This window comes from Panthera uncia (genome assembly GCF_023721935.1).
Source record: "Panthera uncia isolate 11264 chromosome B3 unlocalized genomic scaffold, Puncia_PCG_1.0 HiC_scaffold_1, whole genome shotgun sequence".
Taxonomy (NCBI): Eukaryota; Metazoa; Chordata; class Mammalia; order Carnivora; family Felidae; genus Panthera; species Panthera uncia.
Window position 1 is genome coordinate 38,170,294 of NW_026057582.1, and position 20,518 is coordinate 38,190,811.

At 41.1% G+C, this 20,518-nt stretch overlaps 1 protein-coding gene across 1 annotated transcript in view; it reads right to left on the bottom strand.

Annotated features, from left to right (window-relative positions):
• Positions 1 to 2,603: 2,603 nt before the first annotated feature.
• PRKCH (protein kinase C eta) overlaps positions 2,604 to 20,518 on the bottom strand; it is a 232,227-nt gene continuing 214,312 nt past the window's right edge. Inside the window, exons 13-14 of the mRNA XM_049611510.1 lie at positions 5,580 to 5,723; positions 2,604 to 4,260 (exon numbers count right to left, since the gene is read on the bottom strand). Coding sequence (XP_049467467.1) covers positions 4,114 to 4,260; positions 5,580 to 5,723 — 291 coding nt within the window. The 3' untranslated portion in view covers positions 2,604 to 4,113. The remainder of the gene's footprint in view (positions 4,261 to 5,579; positions 5,724 to 20,518) is intronic.

Consider the following 20,518-nt stretch of genomic DNA (forward strand, 5'->3'; position numbering starts at 1 on the left):
GAGGAAGGTGGCAGGAGAGGGGAAGAAACACCTGATGGGGAGAGGAAGTGATGGGGGGCAGCTGGGGCAGGAGGAAGCTGAGGGTGGCATTCTTAGTTTTGGTTCTACTTCACAGGAAGGGAGGGAGACTGCAAACCCCTTGCATAGCTGCACTCTGGTCCACTGTGTCCAGCCTGCAACTCTGTTCAGAGGAACATGTGTCCACAGGGTTCATTTCCACTGCAAATGCCCAGGCTGTTATCTCAGTCTTATCCTCAGATGATGTACAATAAGTTATAGGACCCACTGACTCAGCACCAAGGGCATTTTCATTTTAAGTCAGTACAGCCCGATTAAGCAATCAGGATGACCAAATCTGGGAATAAAGATTACAAAGTTTTATGGTGTTGAGCCACGATAGGGGCAAGGCCAAATCATGTGTGGCTGACATATTTTCAAGGCAACATACACCCAGTTAAGATCAATAAATGATAAATGGTTTTTCTTTCTTTTTTTTTTTTTTTTTTTTTTTTTTTTATGTTCTTTGCCACCAAGCTCTATCAGCTCTCTGCAGCTGCCAAGGTAGGTTCCACTCTACAAGCCTTCTTCCCAGTGATGCCATGGCGGGGATGCAAGATGTTACTGAAACAAGAGGTGCCTCTGGGGCGGTGGGGAGGGTGGTGAGGAAAGGACTGGAAGCCCCACCAAGGGTCAGAGGTTCCCTAGGGGTTCAGATGGGGTTTATAAGGTTCAGTATGACTCAGACTATTTCCTCCTCAGTAGGGAGGCCCAGACCCTGATTGCATCACTTTGGCCTGCCCCAGGCCCTGTGAGGGGGGATTAGCGGTTCCAGGCCCTTTACATGCAAATCATATAGTCTCCCTGCTGCTAAATGGTTCTGCAGACAGGATGACTAATACTGCCCTGCCCAGCTGGTATTTTATCTAGTGCTCCCTGCTAATTCTGGTTTATACCCTATTTATTTTCAAAACCTCAAAAAGTAGGAAAACTAAAATTGGCCTTAATATAAGACCTTCACCAGTTTGACTAAAAAAGTAGGGATTCTGGAGTTCAACTGCCTGGTTCAAATCCTGACATTAATGCTTTAGCTGTAGGACTTGGGACAAGTTCCCTAATCTCTGTGCCTCAATTTCCCTATCTGTACAATGGAGAGTGCCTACCACTTGGGGTACTGAATGAGTGAATGCACTTAAAGTGTTTGGAACAGGGCCTCACACAGAACAAATATGAACTAAACGTTAGTCCTTATTAAGTGAAAACCTCTTCTGTAGTCAAAGCAAGTGCTTGTAGTTAGTCTCCTTTTAAAGACTCAAGCCCACATGTCTACTTCAGTGGGGAATAGCTTGGGCAAGTAGGGACACATGGGCATGGGGAGGAGGATGAGCTGGGGAGGACAGGAGGGTGATAAGGCCTGAGGGTTTTTCAAGATTCCTTATCCAAGAGGCAAGATGGTAACCAGAGGGAAGGGTAAATGTGACCTTGTCTTGACCTCCATGCTGTCAGCTGAGCTGGGGGAACGCCGCAGCCCCAGCAGACGCAGCATCTGCTGATCAAGTGGCTTGTGTCCAGTCTATTGCAGGAAGTATGGGCGGGTGACCTTGTGATCCTCAGGATAGAAGATTAAGGAAAATGGATTAAACACGTGAAGGGGAGCCCTAACCCTGGACTTGGAGACTCCTGGTGTTTTAGGTAAATATCCTGTAACTCTTCTCTCTCCCCTCCCATAAAAGAGGGAGGAGGAAGAAGCACTGGAAATCATCTCCTAGCATGATCATTGGTGTTCCATGGGGTAGGCCTGGAGTTAAAAGAATGGACTTAAAGCCAACTATAGGGGAATCCAGGTAGCAGGTTTGAATAGGTTATGAAGAGAAAAGCTGCCGAGTTGATTTCAGACTCACTAAAGAGGACATCTGGGTCCTTGGGCTATAATGGATTTTGTAAACAAACACAGGAAGCATACTTTGTTGATCTTATATCGGTGTGAAATTAAAGCCTATTGGGTGGATCATCAGCTCCACACAGCACTAGAAGATTGAGCTGCAATGTAGCCATGAAAGTTCCTGTTCACCCCCCTACCCCTGCAAATAGAAAAATCCCTCCCTTTCCATTAGTCTGTTGGATTAGAACTTCCGAGCTTTGGACTCTAGACTAGATGCATTCCTTTACCAAGTCTGAAACCTTTGGGCAGCCAACTAAACTTCTGAGTCTTTCTCTTATTTGTAAAAGGTCCCATGGTATTCACATTGGAAGTAGTGGTAGAATGACCTGAAGATGTAATGAAATTATGCAGGTTGAGTGTGCCTATGAACTGCTCCGTGCTAAACAAAAGCAAAAGGAGGCTCCTAGTGACTCTATTGATTCAAACGACCTTTTTTAGGGGCGCCTGGGTGTCAGGTAAGCATCGGACTTTGGCTCAGGTCATGATCTCGCAGTTTGGGAGGTCGAGCCCCGCATTGGGCTCTGTGCTGACGGCTCAGAGCCTGGAGCCTGCTTCAGATTCCGTGTCTCCATCTCTCTCTGCCTCTCCTCCCCTCTCCCCCCTCCCTCAAAAATAAACATCCTTTTTTAGCTTGCAATATAAATAAAGAGCCCAGGACAGAGATTTTCAATATTGGCTAGCTACCCCTGAGCTGCTCTGTAATTCCTCATCCTGTTTGTAGAGGGAGGCCATGTTCTGGTCAATTTGATGTGGGCCCCTTCATCACTTTCTTCCTTGCTATATTTTCCAGATGGCATATTTATAAGCTAGAAGCGGGCCATTGAACTTGCACTATACTTTCTCATTCACATAAACATTATGCCTAGGCACTAAGATACTGCAGCAATGTTTAGCAGTTATCACCCTGACTCAGAACAGAAGTTTTGGTCAGTAATAGGCTATGTCCACTTAAGGGACACACAAGTTATACTAACCTTTTGTGTATTTGCTTTAAGGACCCTATCCATTCTGCTTAGAACTTTTAATTAGATCTCTCCTCTCCTAGTGGGGATAGGACAAATCCTCCTGGACAAAAAGTTTCCTTTTGCTACAAAATGCGTTTATTTCCAGACAGACAAAATTCTCCAACTGCATATAATGAGTACATAAAGTCCTTCTTTTGATAAATGTCCTTTTATAAGAGCCATTTCTAATTATTAAAATGCATACCAAACATTCGTCTCTTAAAATATAACTTAAATAACCTGCTAATGTAGGAGTCCTGAGTGGCGTGCGATTCTTCACCGAGTTCAGAGCCGTATCCACACGTGGTCCCAAAATGAGATTTCACAAGTCAGCAGGCAGCAAACGTGTCCAGCTCACCTGCTGGTGGGAGGAGTAGTTGCCGTGGTGGCCGCGAGCCCTCTTACGTGGAAAAAGTCATGTGCGGACAAAGAAGCATGATATACGCAATGTGGAGGCGGCATTTCACAGAATGCAAACACCATTCAGGTAAAGAAGTGGACTGGAGAAGGAAAGTTCAGGGAACACAAGTCTGTTTGCATTAGTAGGTGTCATGGCACCGTCTCACTGGGCACTCAATAAATATCCATTAAAGTAAGTATAAGACCAGAAGCTGGAACAGTTGTCTTGGTGCCCAACATCTGTTTTCAAGATAGGGCTTGAAGTTGTTTGACGGATGCTCTTTTGTTTCCTCAGAGTATATCATTCTCTTTGGATAGCCCATTTCCTTATCTTCAAATTCTTGATTAGCATTTACAGACTTCTGGCACACTGCTAGTATTCGGGACTCCCTGGCTTAACGGAGAGCACACAGTGGTCCATATGAAATCTTGATTTGTCTTTGGAAGTAAAAAGCTGCCGTGGCTCACTTTCTCAGATCTAGGTGATTCTTCACACCTTCTCTTCAGTTGATTCCTTTTGATATCCCAAGCCCAAAGTAGCCATGGAACCTCCTAGGTGGAGCAGATTTCTTCATGAAGTCTCATTCCAGTATCAACTATTTCCAGTACCACGGCTCCCTCAGGACGTGAAAGAGCTGAAGTTCTGTCCTTCAGAGTTTTCCACCCGTTCTCCGAAGGTAAGGTTCTTGTTCTAAGGCTGATACTAGGGAATGCCCCACAAAGGAAATTCCTGGAAAATCTGTATCCCCTTGTGATTCATTCTCTGTAAGGCTAAGGTTGTAATTCTGGAGACACAAAGGAAAAGTTTCTAAATTCATCCTGGTTAATCATAGGAAGATGCCCCTCATCAATTGGGGTTAAAACTGGCTCTTCCTTAATGAAGTCAGGGTCAAAATTACTGACATCTTCTCGGGATTTCTGTCAAAAGGAAACAAGTATTAGTTTGGGGGCACATGAGACTTCCTCATCTTCCCTGGGCCTGTGCCTGTTCCAGGGAGGTCCAAGAATGGCACTGAAACTCTCTCAGTAGCATTATTTACAGTTATGACAGTTATGGCTAAAGAGCACTGTATTGTAATTCTGCTGCACTGTGTATGGTATGGCATTTGGTAACCACCAGTTCACTAACCCCATGAAAATCATACTGAGGAGGCCGGCCTTAGGTTGGGAGGCAAAACAATTAATTTGGTCACCTGATCCAGGTGTCTCTATCACCCTTTACTCTGCATTTCACTAAGGTGCCACTTCTCAACAGGTCTTGCTGAAGGCCGCACACACTTGGCTGTCAGCAGAGTGTAAGTTCACACTTGCCTCACCTATTGTTTATACACAGGGCTATGTGGGTGAAGAGATCTTTCTTGAAAGATGGGCAAGTGCGGAGTTTAGGAAACCACTGCCTCTCCCTTTATTCACCAGTTGGAGCCATGATGCCCTGCTGGCAAAGCCTTCCCTCATCCCCAAGGAGTTGGCAGGGGGAGGCCCATTAAAGGAAGTGGCTTTACGGCTGGGTGTCTGGTGTCCAATCTTATGGGCTGTTACAGATTAAGCTAGCTGTGCAGTTGGAAATGTTGATATTTTACATCTTTATAAACCAATGCTGAAAAGATCATTTCTGCCATTCTCTCCTGTCTCAACCCATGGATGAGAAAGAGCTTAGTTCTCCAACCAAGAGCTAGACCACCCTCAGGAATGCTACACGGATCAGCTGCCTTGCTTGGGAAGGTACCCCTGGTGCTGCCAACATTTCTCCAGTCAAAAGGGGTTTGGCCTGAGCTCTGTGCTGTGGTAACTGATACAGGCCCAGGCTCTCCAAGCCAAGGAGCCAGGTTTGGTGAGGTGGGTAGGGCAGTGCTTTACCTACCCTTTCTCCTTCTCTGGGGGCTTGGGAAATCCACCCTAAGGAGCTTGAGGACACTGTAGAGGAACAATAAATTTCTCATTCCAACTTGTTTGGGGAAATCTGGAACATTTCAGGCCTCTTAGACCGCAGAAAGTGCAAACTTTGGTTAAGAGAGGATGGGGCCAGGGCGAGCAAGAGGTGAAAACTTTGAGAGAAGTAACCTGTACAGGGAGAGATGCTGCTTCAAGGGCATACCTCCTTCTGGGTGAGGCTGCCCTGAAAAATGTCAGGTTGTGTTTCTGGTTTGGTTATTCCATAGGGGACCATCCCATTGCTCGACAGATTCTTAAAGACATTTGAAGAAAGAAAGTCTACTCTGCCGGTCTTGGACACTTACGATTCTGGGTCTAAAAGGTGGTTCTACTTGGCGATGGTTCAGCTGGGCCCAGTCGATTTCCTTAAAGAAAGGATGCCTCAGGATGGCATGCTCACCACCCTGAGTCAGGCTGCCTAGGCGCATGGTGGGGTTCTTGGTCATGAACTGAAAGGGGGAGAAAGAGAGTCAATCATTCAATAATCTACAACAAGTATGTCACAAGATGGTAGGCATCAGTTCTGGCAGAGGAGCCCATGTGAGGCCTTCTGGCTGATCTTGCTTAACAAGCTGAATTTTCCATTATGGGCAGGACAGCCAACATGAATCATCCCTTAAGGCGCAATTGCTTGTGTGTATTTATGGCCTTTGCCACTTCCATTTCAGACGTGGCCACTAAAATAAAGCTGAAGGGTCCAGTTTTCTTTACTGTAAATACCATGTATTTTTCTTTCCCTTTTAAAGAGACTCTTTATAAAATAGTGTGCCCTTCTCCCACACTGCAGTTGTAGACAACCCACAGCTTATGAATAGGGCTACTTTTGAAAACAGCTGTGCCATTTTTTGAGGCCCTGACGAGTCGGCCAGGATTCCTGCTCTCTGACAAGACCACAGGGAGAAGAGGGAGAGTCATTCTTTTGAAGACCTGTGGGAAGAAGCTATGAGAGTTTAAAAAAAACTAAAGTTGGCCACTTTTCTTTATGCAACAAAGATGCTCCTTTTCCTCCTGCCCATTTTGAAATGTTTAATGATTCAGAATCCTACTTAGACCATTTAAGCAATGTGTGTATAATGGGTGTGTATATATATATCATATATATACCTGGATCATATATATATAATTACATATGATATATATGATATATATGTGATATATATACACACACACACACACATATATATATATATATATATATATATATATTATAATCCTTTGCATGTCAACTGGGAAGCTCCCTTGAGGCTGAGCCCCTGTCAAGGTATTTGGAACTAAGTCTACTTTGACAAAAAGGCCAGTAAGGTGTTCTGATCATGTCTTAACCAATAATTTGTACAGGAGAACTCAGCTTTTCAGGGCCAGAATGTGATTTTTTATTTTAAAGACACGTAAGATAATTTAACTTTGTGTTTTCAAAATAAAAGTTGCCTTGGATTAAAAAGTGTTGTTTTAAAATTTAAATCAAGTTGTCTTTAAGAACACCCCCAAACACTGCTTTCCAAATTTGATTTGTGAGCACAAAAGTAATGCTGTGTTCATACAACTTGCTTTAGAGTGGAATTTCTAGAGTAAATGAAAAGCCAATCTTGTTGAAGGTGTGCAGACATGAAAAGGTAGTGTTTGGAGGTGGCCATCCCTGCTAGGCCAGGTGTCCAAAGCTGCAACACATCCAGTGTTGGTTTGAATAAAAATGGAGGGAGAAGGCTGTAAAAAGCCCTAAGCAAATCTGACCGGACAGACCTCTGAAGAAAATTTTAAGAAGCCCACCAAGGGAGCTAATAAAAAAATGCAGATGCTGATGGGGTCTAATAGCTTTTCCTCTCTTCTACTGACAATGAATGCAAGGCCATTGGTGATGGTGGACTGGAGGGGAAACCCGAAAGGAAAAGGGGCTTTCAGAGCTACACTGATCCAATTGGGGCAGTTAGCACTCCAGGCATGTACAGTGGTCAATGTGGATTTAGGAAGTACATGTCTCATAAATAGCTCAGTTCTGTAAAAGTGAGGTCTTCATGCTGCTTGGGTTCTCGTGGCTCAGCCTGTGCATTCAGAAAGGAAGGGGAAAATATATACACAAGAAAAAAGGAGTAGGTTCCCTCCTTAGGAACATTAATGGGATACAATCCCTGATGGAGTAGGCATCTATTTGAAGAGCTAATTTACAAGGATGGTAAAACAGACTCAGATGGCTTGTGGGAAATTCCCAGGCCTGCCAATGATGAGTGCAGAGGGCATCTTGTGTGTGGGTACAACTTGTTCTTCTGGACAAGAGGAACAGTGCATGGCTCTCAATGCCAGGGTGGCAAAAGCCCAGTGACCATTCTTCCTTGCCCTTGGCACTGAAGCCAAGCTTCCCAGGGATACTGTGGAAAGGAACTCTGTGAGGGAAAATAAACCAAATCACAACTGTTCTTCCTCTAAAAATGGAAATGGAGGCAGTCAGAATAATCCTTTCACTAGCTTGATACTTTCTCTTAGGTTCTGGGAAGTCCTGAATAACCAAGCAGTTTTGTTTTGACTTTTAATATACTGTCCTAAGCCCTTTAGATACAGCTATTCTACACTTAAAAGGGGGATCCATTTACAAAGGTTTACATGGTGTCTACTGTATGCAAGGCAGTGACCTAGCTATTGTGGGGATATAGATGACAAAGACAGTGTCTCCCCATGAGGAGCTGATGAAGTGGGGAAGAGGCCAGAAAAGTTTATGGGCAATCACAACTGGGTGGAATGAAAAGAGCAGAATGTGTAGGAGCTTGGAAGAGGGGTCTGGTCATGAGAAGGCAAGTAATGGCCTCATGGAAGAGGTAGCTATTTGCTGAGAGAGGAGGTAGATGAATAGAAGGAATGCAGGCATGAACAAAGATGACAGTTGCTCCCAGGAGCCAGCACAGGTACATGCAAACACCTGGTATGCTGCAGTATGACTGGTGCATTGGGGTGGTTGAAGATCTGGGAGAGGGGCAGCCCATTGGAGTCACCAACATCCTATGGAAAGATGAGTGGTAAGAGCTGGCCAGTGAGGTAGGAGATGACTCTAGCCACAGTGGACTGAATCAGTCAACGAAGAGATAAGAGATGGTAGGTGAACAGTGAAGAGGTTGAGAAAATAGCTGAGAAGACTGGACAAGTTCAGAAACTAGAAAGGTTTCCGGTTAGTGGCAAGGAAAAGTTAGGAGCAAGTCCTAGTAGGCTTGTGGAAGAATGGACACAATCCCACACTTGTTGGCCTTGCAGTGAAGGGGCAAACAGGAGTGCAGGGTCACAAGGTCTGCTCTGGCTGCCTGATGGAGGGGTAGTATTGGATAGCAGAGATAGGTAATGAAAGAAAGGCAATAGATTGTGGGTAGTATTAATAGAAATAGTAACAGTAACAGTATTAACAGCAGTATTTGGGGGGAATGAAACAAAACCAGCATTTCTCAAGACCTAACAGTGTGCAGATCTGGGAGGCTGAGCTCAGCTTTGCATTTGAGGTATTCAGACATCCCCAGGAGATGACTAGTCCTGTAAATCCAGGATTCAGGCCAGGATTAGAGCTCTAACTCCCTGAGACCTCAACATTTGGTGTGAGGGCAAGAGATGAAAGGGTAGGCAAGATTGCGGAGAAGGAGAGAGAGAGTATAGCTGTAAGACCAGCCCCAGGCCTCAGACCTCTTACTTGGCTCACACGACAGGTTTTAAAATAATTTTAATTACTTGTCAAATATTTAAAAACTAGGAAATGTCAACTTTAAAGTCAAGTTTTCCAATTTCTCTTGGAAAATAGGATGTTCTGGAACACTAAACCCGTACTTCTTGATATAAATGGCCTAGGGTCTAGCAGTAGCTGCCTTTTTTTTTTTTTTTTTTTGTGGAGCATATGATCCTTAGCCACATGTCCCACCATTCCCTATTGCCTCACCCTAGCTGGCTTCACTCACTGACTCTATATGGCTCTGAGACCTGGCATAGGGATAGAAAAAATGCTGGGGTGGGGCTTCTGGTCCAAGATGGCAACATAGGAAGACCGTGAACTGACCTCATCCATGGACATACCAAATCTACACCTATCAAAGCAATTCCTTCTGAAGAGAAACTGAGGACTGACCAGCTTCTGCACAATAAAAGATCAAAACATGATAACATAATAAAGGGAATACCCAATGGTGCAAACTACAGTGGGGAAGAATAGTTATGGAGGGACTTTGGGTAGATTCAACTGCCCTGAAGCACTGAAAAAAACACCATTTTAAAGCACAACTAGAATATAAAGCATTCAGCCCTAGAACCCTGACAAATGGCAAGACACAAAATCTCCCCAGGTTGGAGGGGCTGGTGTGTGTTATTCACAATCCCTTTATAACTTGGTAACATGGAGAGCAAGGTCCAGTGTCTTAGTGAACCTTCTACTTCAGTGAGCCCCAGGCCTCTAGCCCACACCAGCCCCAGCTATCACACCAAGGTGGCCCCAGAATGGTGTATATCAGGATGCTTCTGGTCAGCACTCACTATAGATCTAGAACAGGATAAAGCAAAGCCCCCCAAGCTTAACAGCAAAAAGAAAAATGAATTAAAAAAAAGATGAAGGAATCTCTTGGATAACATCAAACAAACATTTGCATAATAGGGGTCCCAGAAGAAGAGAAGAGAGAGAGAAATGGGCAGAAACTTGTTTGAAGAAATAGTTGAAATAGTTGAAAACTTTCCTAACCTGGGAAAAAACCTAGACATCCAGGTTCAGGAAGCACAGAGAGCTGCAAACAAGATGAACCCAAGAAGAACCCATGATGTGTCACATCATGACACATAATAATTAAAATGTCAAGGATTAAATATAGAGAATTGAAAAAGTAGCAAGAGAGAAGCAACTAGTTAATTACATGAGGCTATCAGCTGGTTTTTTAGCAGAAAGTTTGCAGACCAGAAGGGAGTAGCATGATAGATTCATAGTGCCAAGAGATAAAAACCTAAAACCAAGAATACTCTAAACATCAAGATTCCTGATCTCTTCAATTCTGAATGGTAATTTTCCAAATAAAAGTTAAAGGAGTTCATCAACATTAAACTGGCCTTATAAGAAACATTAAAGGGACTACTTTTTTGGGGGTGGGGGAGAGAGGGGGGAGAGAATCTTAAGCAGGTTCCATGCCCAGCGTGGAGCCAGATGTAGGGTTTGATCCCATGACCCCAGTATCATGACCTGAAGTGAAATCAAGAATCAGATGCTTAACTGATTGAGTCAACAAGGCACCCTGAGGGACTTCTTTAAGTGCAAAACAAAAGGCCATAATTAGAATAAAATTATAAATAAAAGTAATGTAAAATATGACATATACATAAAACATGGAGCAGGGAGTGAAAAAAAAAGTTTTTAGAATATGTCTGAACTTAAGTGACCATCAACTGCATATGGAACTCTGTATATTTAGGATGTTATATCAGCCTCATGGGTAACCACAAACCCAAAACCTATAATAGATACACAAAAAATAAAGATAAATAAAGCCAAGCAGTGTATAATACTTGAAATCATCAATCACAAGAGAGTAAGAAGGAAAAGAGTAGAACTACAAAGACAACCAGAAAACAATGAACAAGTGGCAAAAAGATACATACCTATCAAGAATCACTTTAAATGGTCTAAATGCTGTAATCAAAAGAAATAGGTCTTGTTTTCTTATCCATTCTGCTGTCCTATGTGCTGCCTACAAAAGACTCACTTCAGAACTAAAAATACATGCAGACTGAAAGTGAGAGGAAGGAAAAAGAGTTCCATGCCAAAGAAAGTGAAGAAAAAAAGCAATACTTTTGTCAGCCAAATAGACTTTAAAACAAACGTTGCAACACAAGACAAAGAAGGGCATTACATAATCATGGAGGGATCAAGCCAACAACAGGGTAGGACAATTGTAAATATATATGCACCCAACATTGAAGCACCTAAATACATCAAATGTTAACAGATATAAAAGGATAAATTGACAGTAATACAATGATGGTGGGGGACTTTAGCACCTCACTTATATGAATGGCTAGATCAGGCAGAAAATCAATAATAAAACAATGTTTTTGAAATGATACATTAGACCAGATGGACTTGATGGATATATATATATATATATATATATATATATATATATACCATTCCATCCCCAAATGACAGAAGACACTCTTTTCAGGTACATATAGAACATTCTCCAGGGTAAATCACATGTTAGGCCACAGTACAAGTCTTAATAAATTTAAGAAGATTAAAATCATATTGTGCAACTTTCCTGACCACACCAGTATGAAACTAGCAATCACAAGAAAAAAATGGAAAAAACACAAACATGTCAAGGCTAAACAACATACTACTAAGCAACCTATGGGTTAAAGAAGAAATTAAAAAAAAAAAATACATGAAGACAAAAATAAAAACACAATAGTCCAAAATGGGCCACAGCAAATGCAGTTCCAAGAGGGAAATTTATAGCAATACAGGCCTACCTCAAGAAAAATCTCAAGCAATCTAACCTTACACCTAAAGGAACTAGAAAAAGAACAAAGTCCAAAGTTAGTAGAAGGAAGTTAATAAGATCTGAGAACAGAAATGAAAAAAAAACATAGACTAAAAAAACAATGAAACCAAGAGCTGGTTCTTTGAAAAAATAAAATTGATCAACCTTTAGCTAGACTCATAAAGGAAAAACAGAGGACCCAAATAAATCAGAAATGAGAGAGAAGTAACAACTGACACCACATAAATACAAAGAATCAGGCTACTACAAAAAATAATATGCCAACAAACTGGACAACTTAGAAGAAAGACATGGATAAATTCCTAGAAACATAATCTTCCAAAACTCAACCTGGAATAGAAAATCTGAACAGACCAATTATTAGTAATGAAGTTGAATCAGTAATCAAAAAGCTTCCAACAAACAAAACTTCAGGACCAGATGGCTTCACATGTGAATTCTACCAAACATTTAAAGAAAGTGTAATACCGGGGTGCCTCAGTGGCTCGGTCTGTTAAACATCCAACTTTGGCTTAGGTCATGATCTCATGGTTTGTGAGTTCGAGCCCCGTATTGGGCTCTGTGCTGACAGCTCAGAGCCTGGAGCCTGCTTCAGATTCTGTGTCTCCTCCTCTCTCTGCACCTCCCATGCTCATGCTCTGACTCTCTGTCTCTCAATAATAAATAAATGTTAAGAATTAAAAAAAAAAAAAAAAAAAAGAAAATGTAATACCTCTTTTTCTCAAACTATTCCATAAAATAGAAGAAGGAAAGCTTCCAAATACATTCTCTGAGGCCAGCATTACCCAGATACCATAACAAACAAAGATGCAGCAGTCCTATAATAACAAAATATTAGCAAACTGCATTCAACAATCCATTGAAAAAATCATTGATCACAATCAAACTGTATTTATTCTGGAGATGTAAAGATGGGTCAATATTTGTAAATTAATATGATACATTAACAACGTGAAAACTAAAATTCATATCCTCTCAAAAGAGGCACAAAAGCATCTGACAAAATTCAACATTCATTCATGATAAAAACCCTCAGCAAAGTGGGTTTAGATGTAGGCAACATACCTCAACAAAATAAAGGCCATATATGAAAAACCCACAGCTAACATCAAGTCAAGGGGAAAAAACAGGGCTTTTCCTCTAAGATCAGGAACAAGACAAGAATGTCCACTCTCACCACCTTCATAGTACTGAAAATCCTAGCTACAGTAATTTTCAAGAAAAATAAATAAAATGCATCCAAATTGGCAAGGAATAAGTTAAACTGTCACTATTTGCAGATGACATGATACTATACATAGTCTTCAGGGCTAAAAACTCCACCAAAAAAAAAACTATGAAAAATAATAAATTCAGTAAAGTTGCAGGATACAAAATTAACACAGAGAAATATGCCGGCATTTCTATATACTAATAACAAAGTAGCAGAAAGAGAAATTAAGAAAACAATTCCAAGGGCACCTGAGTGGCTCAGTCAGTTAAGGGTCCAACTTTGGCTCAGGTCATGATCTGGCAGTTCGTGGGTTCGAGCTCCATGTCAGGCTCTGTGCTGACAGCTCAGGGCCTGGAGCTTGCTTCAGATTCTGTGTCTCCCTCTCTCTCTGCCTGTCCCTGACTCATGCTCTGTGTCTCAAAAATAAATAAACATTTACAAACTTAAAAAAATTACATTCCAGTTACCATTTCATCAAAAAGAATACAATCACTAGGAATAAACTTAACCAAGGAAGTTAAAGATCTGTACTCTGAAAAGCATAAAATATTGATGAAAGAAACTGAAGACCCCGCAAACAAATGGAAAGACATTCCACGCTCATTGATTGGACTAAGAACTAACATTGTTAAAATGTCCATACTACCCAGAGCAACCTACAGATTCAATAAAATCTCTATCAAAATACTAATAGTATTATTTTACAGAACTAAAACAAATAATCCTAAAGTCTGTATGGAACCACAAAAGACCCTGGATAGCCACAGCAATATTGAGAAAGACAAAGCTGGAAGTATCACAATCCCAAATTCCAAGGTACACTGCAAAGCCGTTGTAATTAAAACAGTATGGTACTGGCACAGAAACAGACACATACTTCAGTAGGACAGAAAAGAGAGCACAGAAACCCATGCTTAGTTGATCGATTAATCTATGACAAAGGAGTAGCACAATAGGGAAAAGACGGTCTCTTTAATGGTACTGGGGATACTGGATAGCTACATTCAAAAGAATAAAACTGGACCACCTTCATACATCATATGCAAAAATAAACTCAAAATGGGTTAAAGACCTAAATGTAAGACCTGAAACCATAAAATTCCTAGAAAAAAAACATAGGTAGTAATCTCTTTGACACTGGCCTTAGCAACATTTTTCTAGATATGTCTCCTCAGGCAAGGGAAACAAAAGCAAAAATAAATTATTAAGACTACATAAAAATAAAAAGTTTTTTCACAATGAAGAGAACCATCAACGAAACAAAAAGTCAACCTACCAAATGGGAGAAGATATCTGCAAATGACATATCCAATAAGGGGTTAAGATCTCAACTGTAGAAAGAACTTACACAACCCAACCTCAGAAAACAAATAGTCCAATTAAAAATGAGCTGAGAACCTGAACAGACATTTCTCCAAAGACCTACAGATGGCTAACAGTCACATGAAAATATGCTCAACATCACTCATCATCAGGGAAATGCAACTCAAACCCACGAACTATCACCTTTCACCTAGTCAGACTGGCTAGAATCAAAAACACAAGAAATAAGTGCTGGCAAGGATGTGGAGAAAAAGGAACACTCATGCACTGTTGGTGGGAATGTAAACTGGTGTAGCCCATGTGGAAAAAACAGTATGGAGGTTCCTCAAGAAATCAAAAATAGAAATACCATATAACTCAGTAATTCTACTTCTGGGTATTTACCCAAAGGAAACAAAAACACTAATTCATAAAGATACATGCCAGCTCTGTGTTTATAGCAGCAATAGATACAATAGCAAAGATACGGAAGCAACCCAAGTGGCCACTGAGATTAACAGATCAGGAAGAAGTGGTACAATGTACAACATTACTCAGCCATAAAAAGAATGAGACCTTGCCATCTCTGACAACATGGATGGACCTGTAAGGTATTATGCTAAGTAAATAAGTCAGAGAAAGGCGAATACCATATGATTTCAGCTATATGTGGAATCTAAAAATTAAAACAAAAAACAGAAACAGAACCCAAAATACAGAGAACAAACTGATGGTTACCAGAGGGGAGGCTGGGTCGGGGGGGGGGGGGGGGGTGGGGGGCAAAATGGGTGAAGGCTAGTGGGATATATGGAATGAATAAGTCACAGTGATAAAAGGTACAGCACAGGGACCCTAATGAATGGTACTGTAATAGCAGTGTATGGTGACAGGTGGTAGCTAACTTTGTGGTGAGCATATCATAACACAGACTTGTCAAATCACTATGTGGTACACCTGAAATTAATGTAACATTGTGTGTCAACTATCCTTCAAAAAAAAAAAAAAAAAAAAAGGGGAGGATGAATGAAACAGAAACCAGGACAGGGACCATCCCAAGGTGGAGATTATAGTCCCTTCATGACCAACCCTCCAAAGATGCAAAGAGGTGTATAGGGTTGGGGATAGAGGGGACTTGTTGCTCTAGGCCAGGCACAGGACTCTCCCTAAACACTGTATTCCTGCTGCTGCGAACAGCAATGGCATAATTCTTTTGCAGAAAACTTCCTTTGTTTGCTTATGTCCTTAATGGGATTCAAATACCAAACAAATTAGCAACAATGTTGTTTGGAGCAATGTCTATCCACACCTAAGGTCATACTTAAACTTGCCTCAACTGATCTTTTCCCGACTGTGGTCCAAATGAGAAAGTCAGCCAAGGAGGAAAATAAAGTGACTTCATGAAAGATTATGGACACATTTACTAAAGGAAACAGGATATTTTCTAGGGTCAATAGAAGCACTTTATAAGCTGCAAAGAGTGAGTGAAGAGGCCAGGGTGGAAAATCTGATTCCACCCCAAATCTAACTGTCAAAGTAACTGGAGAATAGGGACAGGAGGGGGGTCAAGACTGGATGGTTTCATTGATATTCCCCTTCCTTCTGGAGTCCTCATTAAAGTGGAATTTAACTAGAGGATACCGAAGCAACCAGAGCTACATCTGCCCTGAGAATGAGAGAGTTAACAGTTCTTTCAAGGCTGCAGAGAAGGCAAGACTACAGGGGAAAACAGTCACCTGTCCTCCTGAAGGTAGCTCTACAGTGAAGTGTAAGCAGTTTAGGCCAGGTTTGTACCAGAATGTCCTGGGAAGCCTCCTGCACACCAAGGAAGGATATATGAAGGGTAGAAGAGCTCCTCTGATAACGCACAGGGGTTAACTGGTTAGGCTCTGCAGTTCAACTCCTTGTGTTTGTATACCAATTCTACCACTAATGAGCTGTGTGACCTTGTATAAATTTATTAACTTCTCTGGGCCTCAGATTCCTCAACTATAAAATGGAGATTTTCCTGTACTTCATAAGGTTGTTATGACAAGTAAATGCCTGGCACAAAGGAAGCCCTCAATAAATGTATTAGTAAGCATCTTGTTAAACCACGCGTAGGTCCATCCTGTTTTACCTAGAGTCAGGGGCATGGACTGAACGCCTCCAAGAGTAAGGTCTGAAGTCACCCTTGACCCTGAGGCTCAAGCGGCTCTCCTTGCTACTCAACATTGCAGCCAGGAAAGATAAAACAAGGTCTGTTTTTGCTTTCACGGTGGGGCCATTGTGGTGGTCTCTGGAAAACAGTTTTTCTGACAGCAAAGATTCCTAAAGACCATCTTAAGACAAGAGATACAAATAATACTCAGGTTTTATTGTGCAGTTGTATCCGCTTTAACAATAGAAGGGAGATACTGAACCCAGGATCAAGGATGCAACGGGGCAACTTCTTTGTGAATCTGGTGCTGGGGGCAGCATTCTGATGTGTCACAGGCTCTGCTACACAGGAGGAGGCTTTGGTTTTGAGTTGTTGAATGTTCTGGAGGATAGAGTTTAAACTAACCCCACATAATAATGTGTCTTGAGAGAACAAGATTCAAATGTACTTTGAAACTCATTAAAATGTAGGCAATGGCTATTTTTTCCTCTTTCAAAATCTGTCTGATTTCAGAGGAAGAGGACTAGTTATACAAATAGACCAATTAGTCTAATTAGATTTTCTTCCAGGAGGGAGAAAACACTGTATTTTCTCCTAATAATTGGATTTGGCTGTTGGACAAACAAAATGACCTTCTCCTTTCATTCAATTTCAGACCAAAGAGGCAGAAAGGGTTAATTCTGGCAAGTCGTGGGGAAGGAAACCATGCCACAGGACATTCCCATCAATATTCCAGGGAGATGCTCCTAAATGGGAAGAAGGCATTTTAAGGCCCTACAGACAATGCTGGGGAGGGAGTGCAGAGAAAGAACACAGAACACAGAATAGGATTCACAGCTATGTTGGCCAACCCCACCATAGGTGCATAGCTGCCGTGGGGGTGACAAAGTGAATGCCGGTGTGTGCATGTTGCAGTCATATGTCTGTCTGTTGCCACTGTTATAGGCAGAATCTAACCTGGTTATGAAGACTACTCATCAACCACCCTTGTAGCCCTTCATGCCAGCTGCAGTGGTGAGGCACAGACCTGGGAATGACCTAACCCAGGAGCACCATCCAGCCCAGAGCAGTGGTAAGAGGGACAAAGGGAGGCATGTGAATTAACTGACGGAGCAGCAAGGGAGGAGAGAGACACCCGGGCTTTGGCTTGGCATTGAGAAGTCACTTTTCCATAGAAGAAGGCAGAGACAGACATTGAAACCTAAAATGAGACACAACAACCCATTGGGGGTGGGATGGGTCTCGGGGGCAGGTGGAAAGGATAGATAATGGATTTTTTAAATATCTCTTGGGAGGCAAACTAATCTTCTCAAGTACAGTTTATTCTACAGAATGGTATTTCCATGGAATATTGGAAGAGCCAAGAGAGGGAGAGTTGTTCTAGCTTGTTCAGATTGGGTCTGAATGGAATTTACTAGGCAGGGCTGGAACTAGTAATCTGCGCACTGCTGGCAATAGACCATCTTGCCATTCTCAAAGCACAGAGGGATCCAGATCTAGACTGATTTGGGCAAGGAGCAGCTGCAGGAGTGGGAAAAAGAATGGTACAAATTTTAAGATTGTTTGTTCTAGTTTTGTGAACAGTAATATTGGTGTTTGGATAGAGATTACATTGAATTTATAGATTGGGTAGTATCAACATTTAACATTAATTCTAACCCATGAGCATGGTATATCTTTCCATTTATCTGTTTAAATTTGTATGGACACAAAAGACCCCAACGGCCAAAGCAATCTTAAAAGAGAAGAACAAAGCTGGAGGTATCACAATCCCAAAATTAAAATTATACTACAAAGCTACAGTAATCAAAACAGGATGATACCAGCACAAAAACAGACAACAGATCAATAGAACAGAACCCAGAAATAAAACCACACTTATGTGGTTAATCTATGACAAAGGAGGCATGAATATACACAGTCTCTTCTTCAGTAAATGCTACTGAGAAAACTAGACAGCTACATGCAAAAGAATGAAACTAGACTACTTTCTTATACCATACCTAAAAATAAACTCAAAATGGACTAAAGACCTAAATATGAGACCAGAAACCATAAAACTCCTAGAAGAAAACACAAGCAATAATCTCTTGGATATTTGCCTTAGCAACATATTTATGGAGATGTCTCCTCAGACAAGGCAAACGAAAGTAAAATAAACTATTAGGAATACACCAAAAATAAAAAGGTTTTGCACAGTGAAGGAAACTATCAACAAAACAAAAAGGCAACATACTGAATGGGAGAAGATATTTACAAATGATATATCCAATAAGGAGTTAATATCCAAAATACAGAAAAAACGTAAGACAAGTCAACACCAAAACCCCGCAATCTGATTAAAAAATGGGCAGAGGACCTGAATAGACATTTTCTCAAAGAAGACCTACAGATGACCAACAGATATGAAAAGATGTGCAACATCACTAATCATCAGAGAAATGCAAATCAAAACCATAATGAGCTATTACCTCACACCTGTCAGAATGGCTAATGTCAAAAAGACAAGAAACAACAAGTGTTGATGAGGATGTGGATGGGGAAAAAGGAACCCTCATGCATTGTTGGTGGGAATGTAAACTGGTGCAGCCACTGTGGAAAACAGTATGGAGGTTCCTAAAAAATAAAATAAAATAAAATAAAAATAGAAATACTGTATGATCCTGTAATCTCACCTCTGGGTATTTACCTGAAGGAAACAAAAACACTAATTTGAAAAGACATATGCATCTCTATGTTTACTGCAGCATTTTTTTGGCAATAGCCAAGATATGGAAACAATCCAAGTTTTGATCAATAGATGAATGGATAAAGAAGGTGTGGTATACACATATAATGGAATATCACTCAACCATAAAAAGTAATGAGATGTTGCCATTAGCAACAACATGGATGGACCTAGATGGTATTATGCTGAGTATAATAAGTCAGACAGATACCATATGATTACACTTATATGTGGAATCTGAAAAACAAAACAAACAAAACCAGACACAGACTCCTAAATACAGAGAACAAACTGATGGTTGCCAGCGGAGGGATAGGCAAAATAGGTGAAGGGAATTAAGAGGTACAAACTTCCAGTTGTAAAACAAATAAGTCACTGGAAGAAAAATATAACATAGGGAATACAGTCAATAATTTTGCAACAGTTTTGTATGGTGACAGATGGTAACTGTGCTTATCATGGCGACCATTTTGTAATGCATACAGTTGTTGAATTCCTGTGTTGTAGACCTGAAACTAATATACTGCATGTTAACTATACTTCAATTTAAAAAATGGTATAGTTTTTGTAAATGTTGTAGCTTGATAAGTGGTAGCCATTACTATTACTCCACATATATGTTCTTGGATTACAACAGGTATTGACTTAAGTGTTTCAAGTTCATTCTATAGAATATTTACAGCAACCCTGATTATCATTCCCTTTTTACATACTGGAAAACCGAGGAACAGTCCAATCTGTAACCTGTCCCAAGGCCACCCAGTTTGGGAGCGGTGGAGTTTCTATCTAGTACTAGAAACCTTTGCTTTCAGTCACTGTGCTAAACCATCTCTTGAGACGACCAATCTTCTAATTTGTTTTCTGGATCAAAAACCAGTGTGGGCTGACAGGTCAGGAGGAATCATGGGATGACATTCAGGACTTTACCTGTGAAGGAGAATGCACAGCATTTTGTGTGCTTACTTATGTTATACTTCCTGTGCTGGCCCACGTGACCAGCAGGTACTAAGAGAAGGGAGAGACAACAAATAGTCTTGAAAAGAACCCAAAGAATCCTTTAGTCTGACTACCTTGCTTTACTTTGAACAACAGAGGTCTTTATATTGGAGAAAAAAGGATAGAAAGGCACTGCTGATATTTTCAAACACCAGAAGAGCTGTCGGCCATAAGAAGCAGTTCCAAGTAGGAGAAATCTGTTTAGGGAGTTGGAGTTAAGGGAGCATATATAAGCTTATAAAGACAATTAAGTTTAATAACCAATGCCATTAAGCGATAGAAAGAGCTTTGCTAGGAGGAACACGACTGTCTTATTGGAAACATTCAAAGAAGAACTTCCATGAGTTGTCAAGGATTCTGGATAA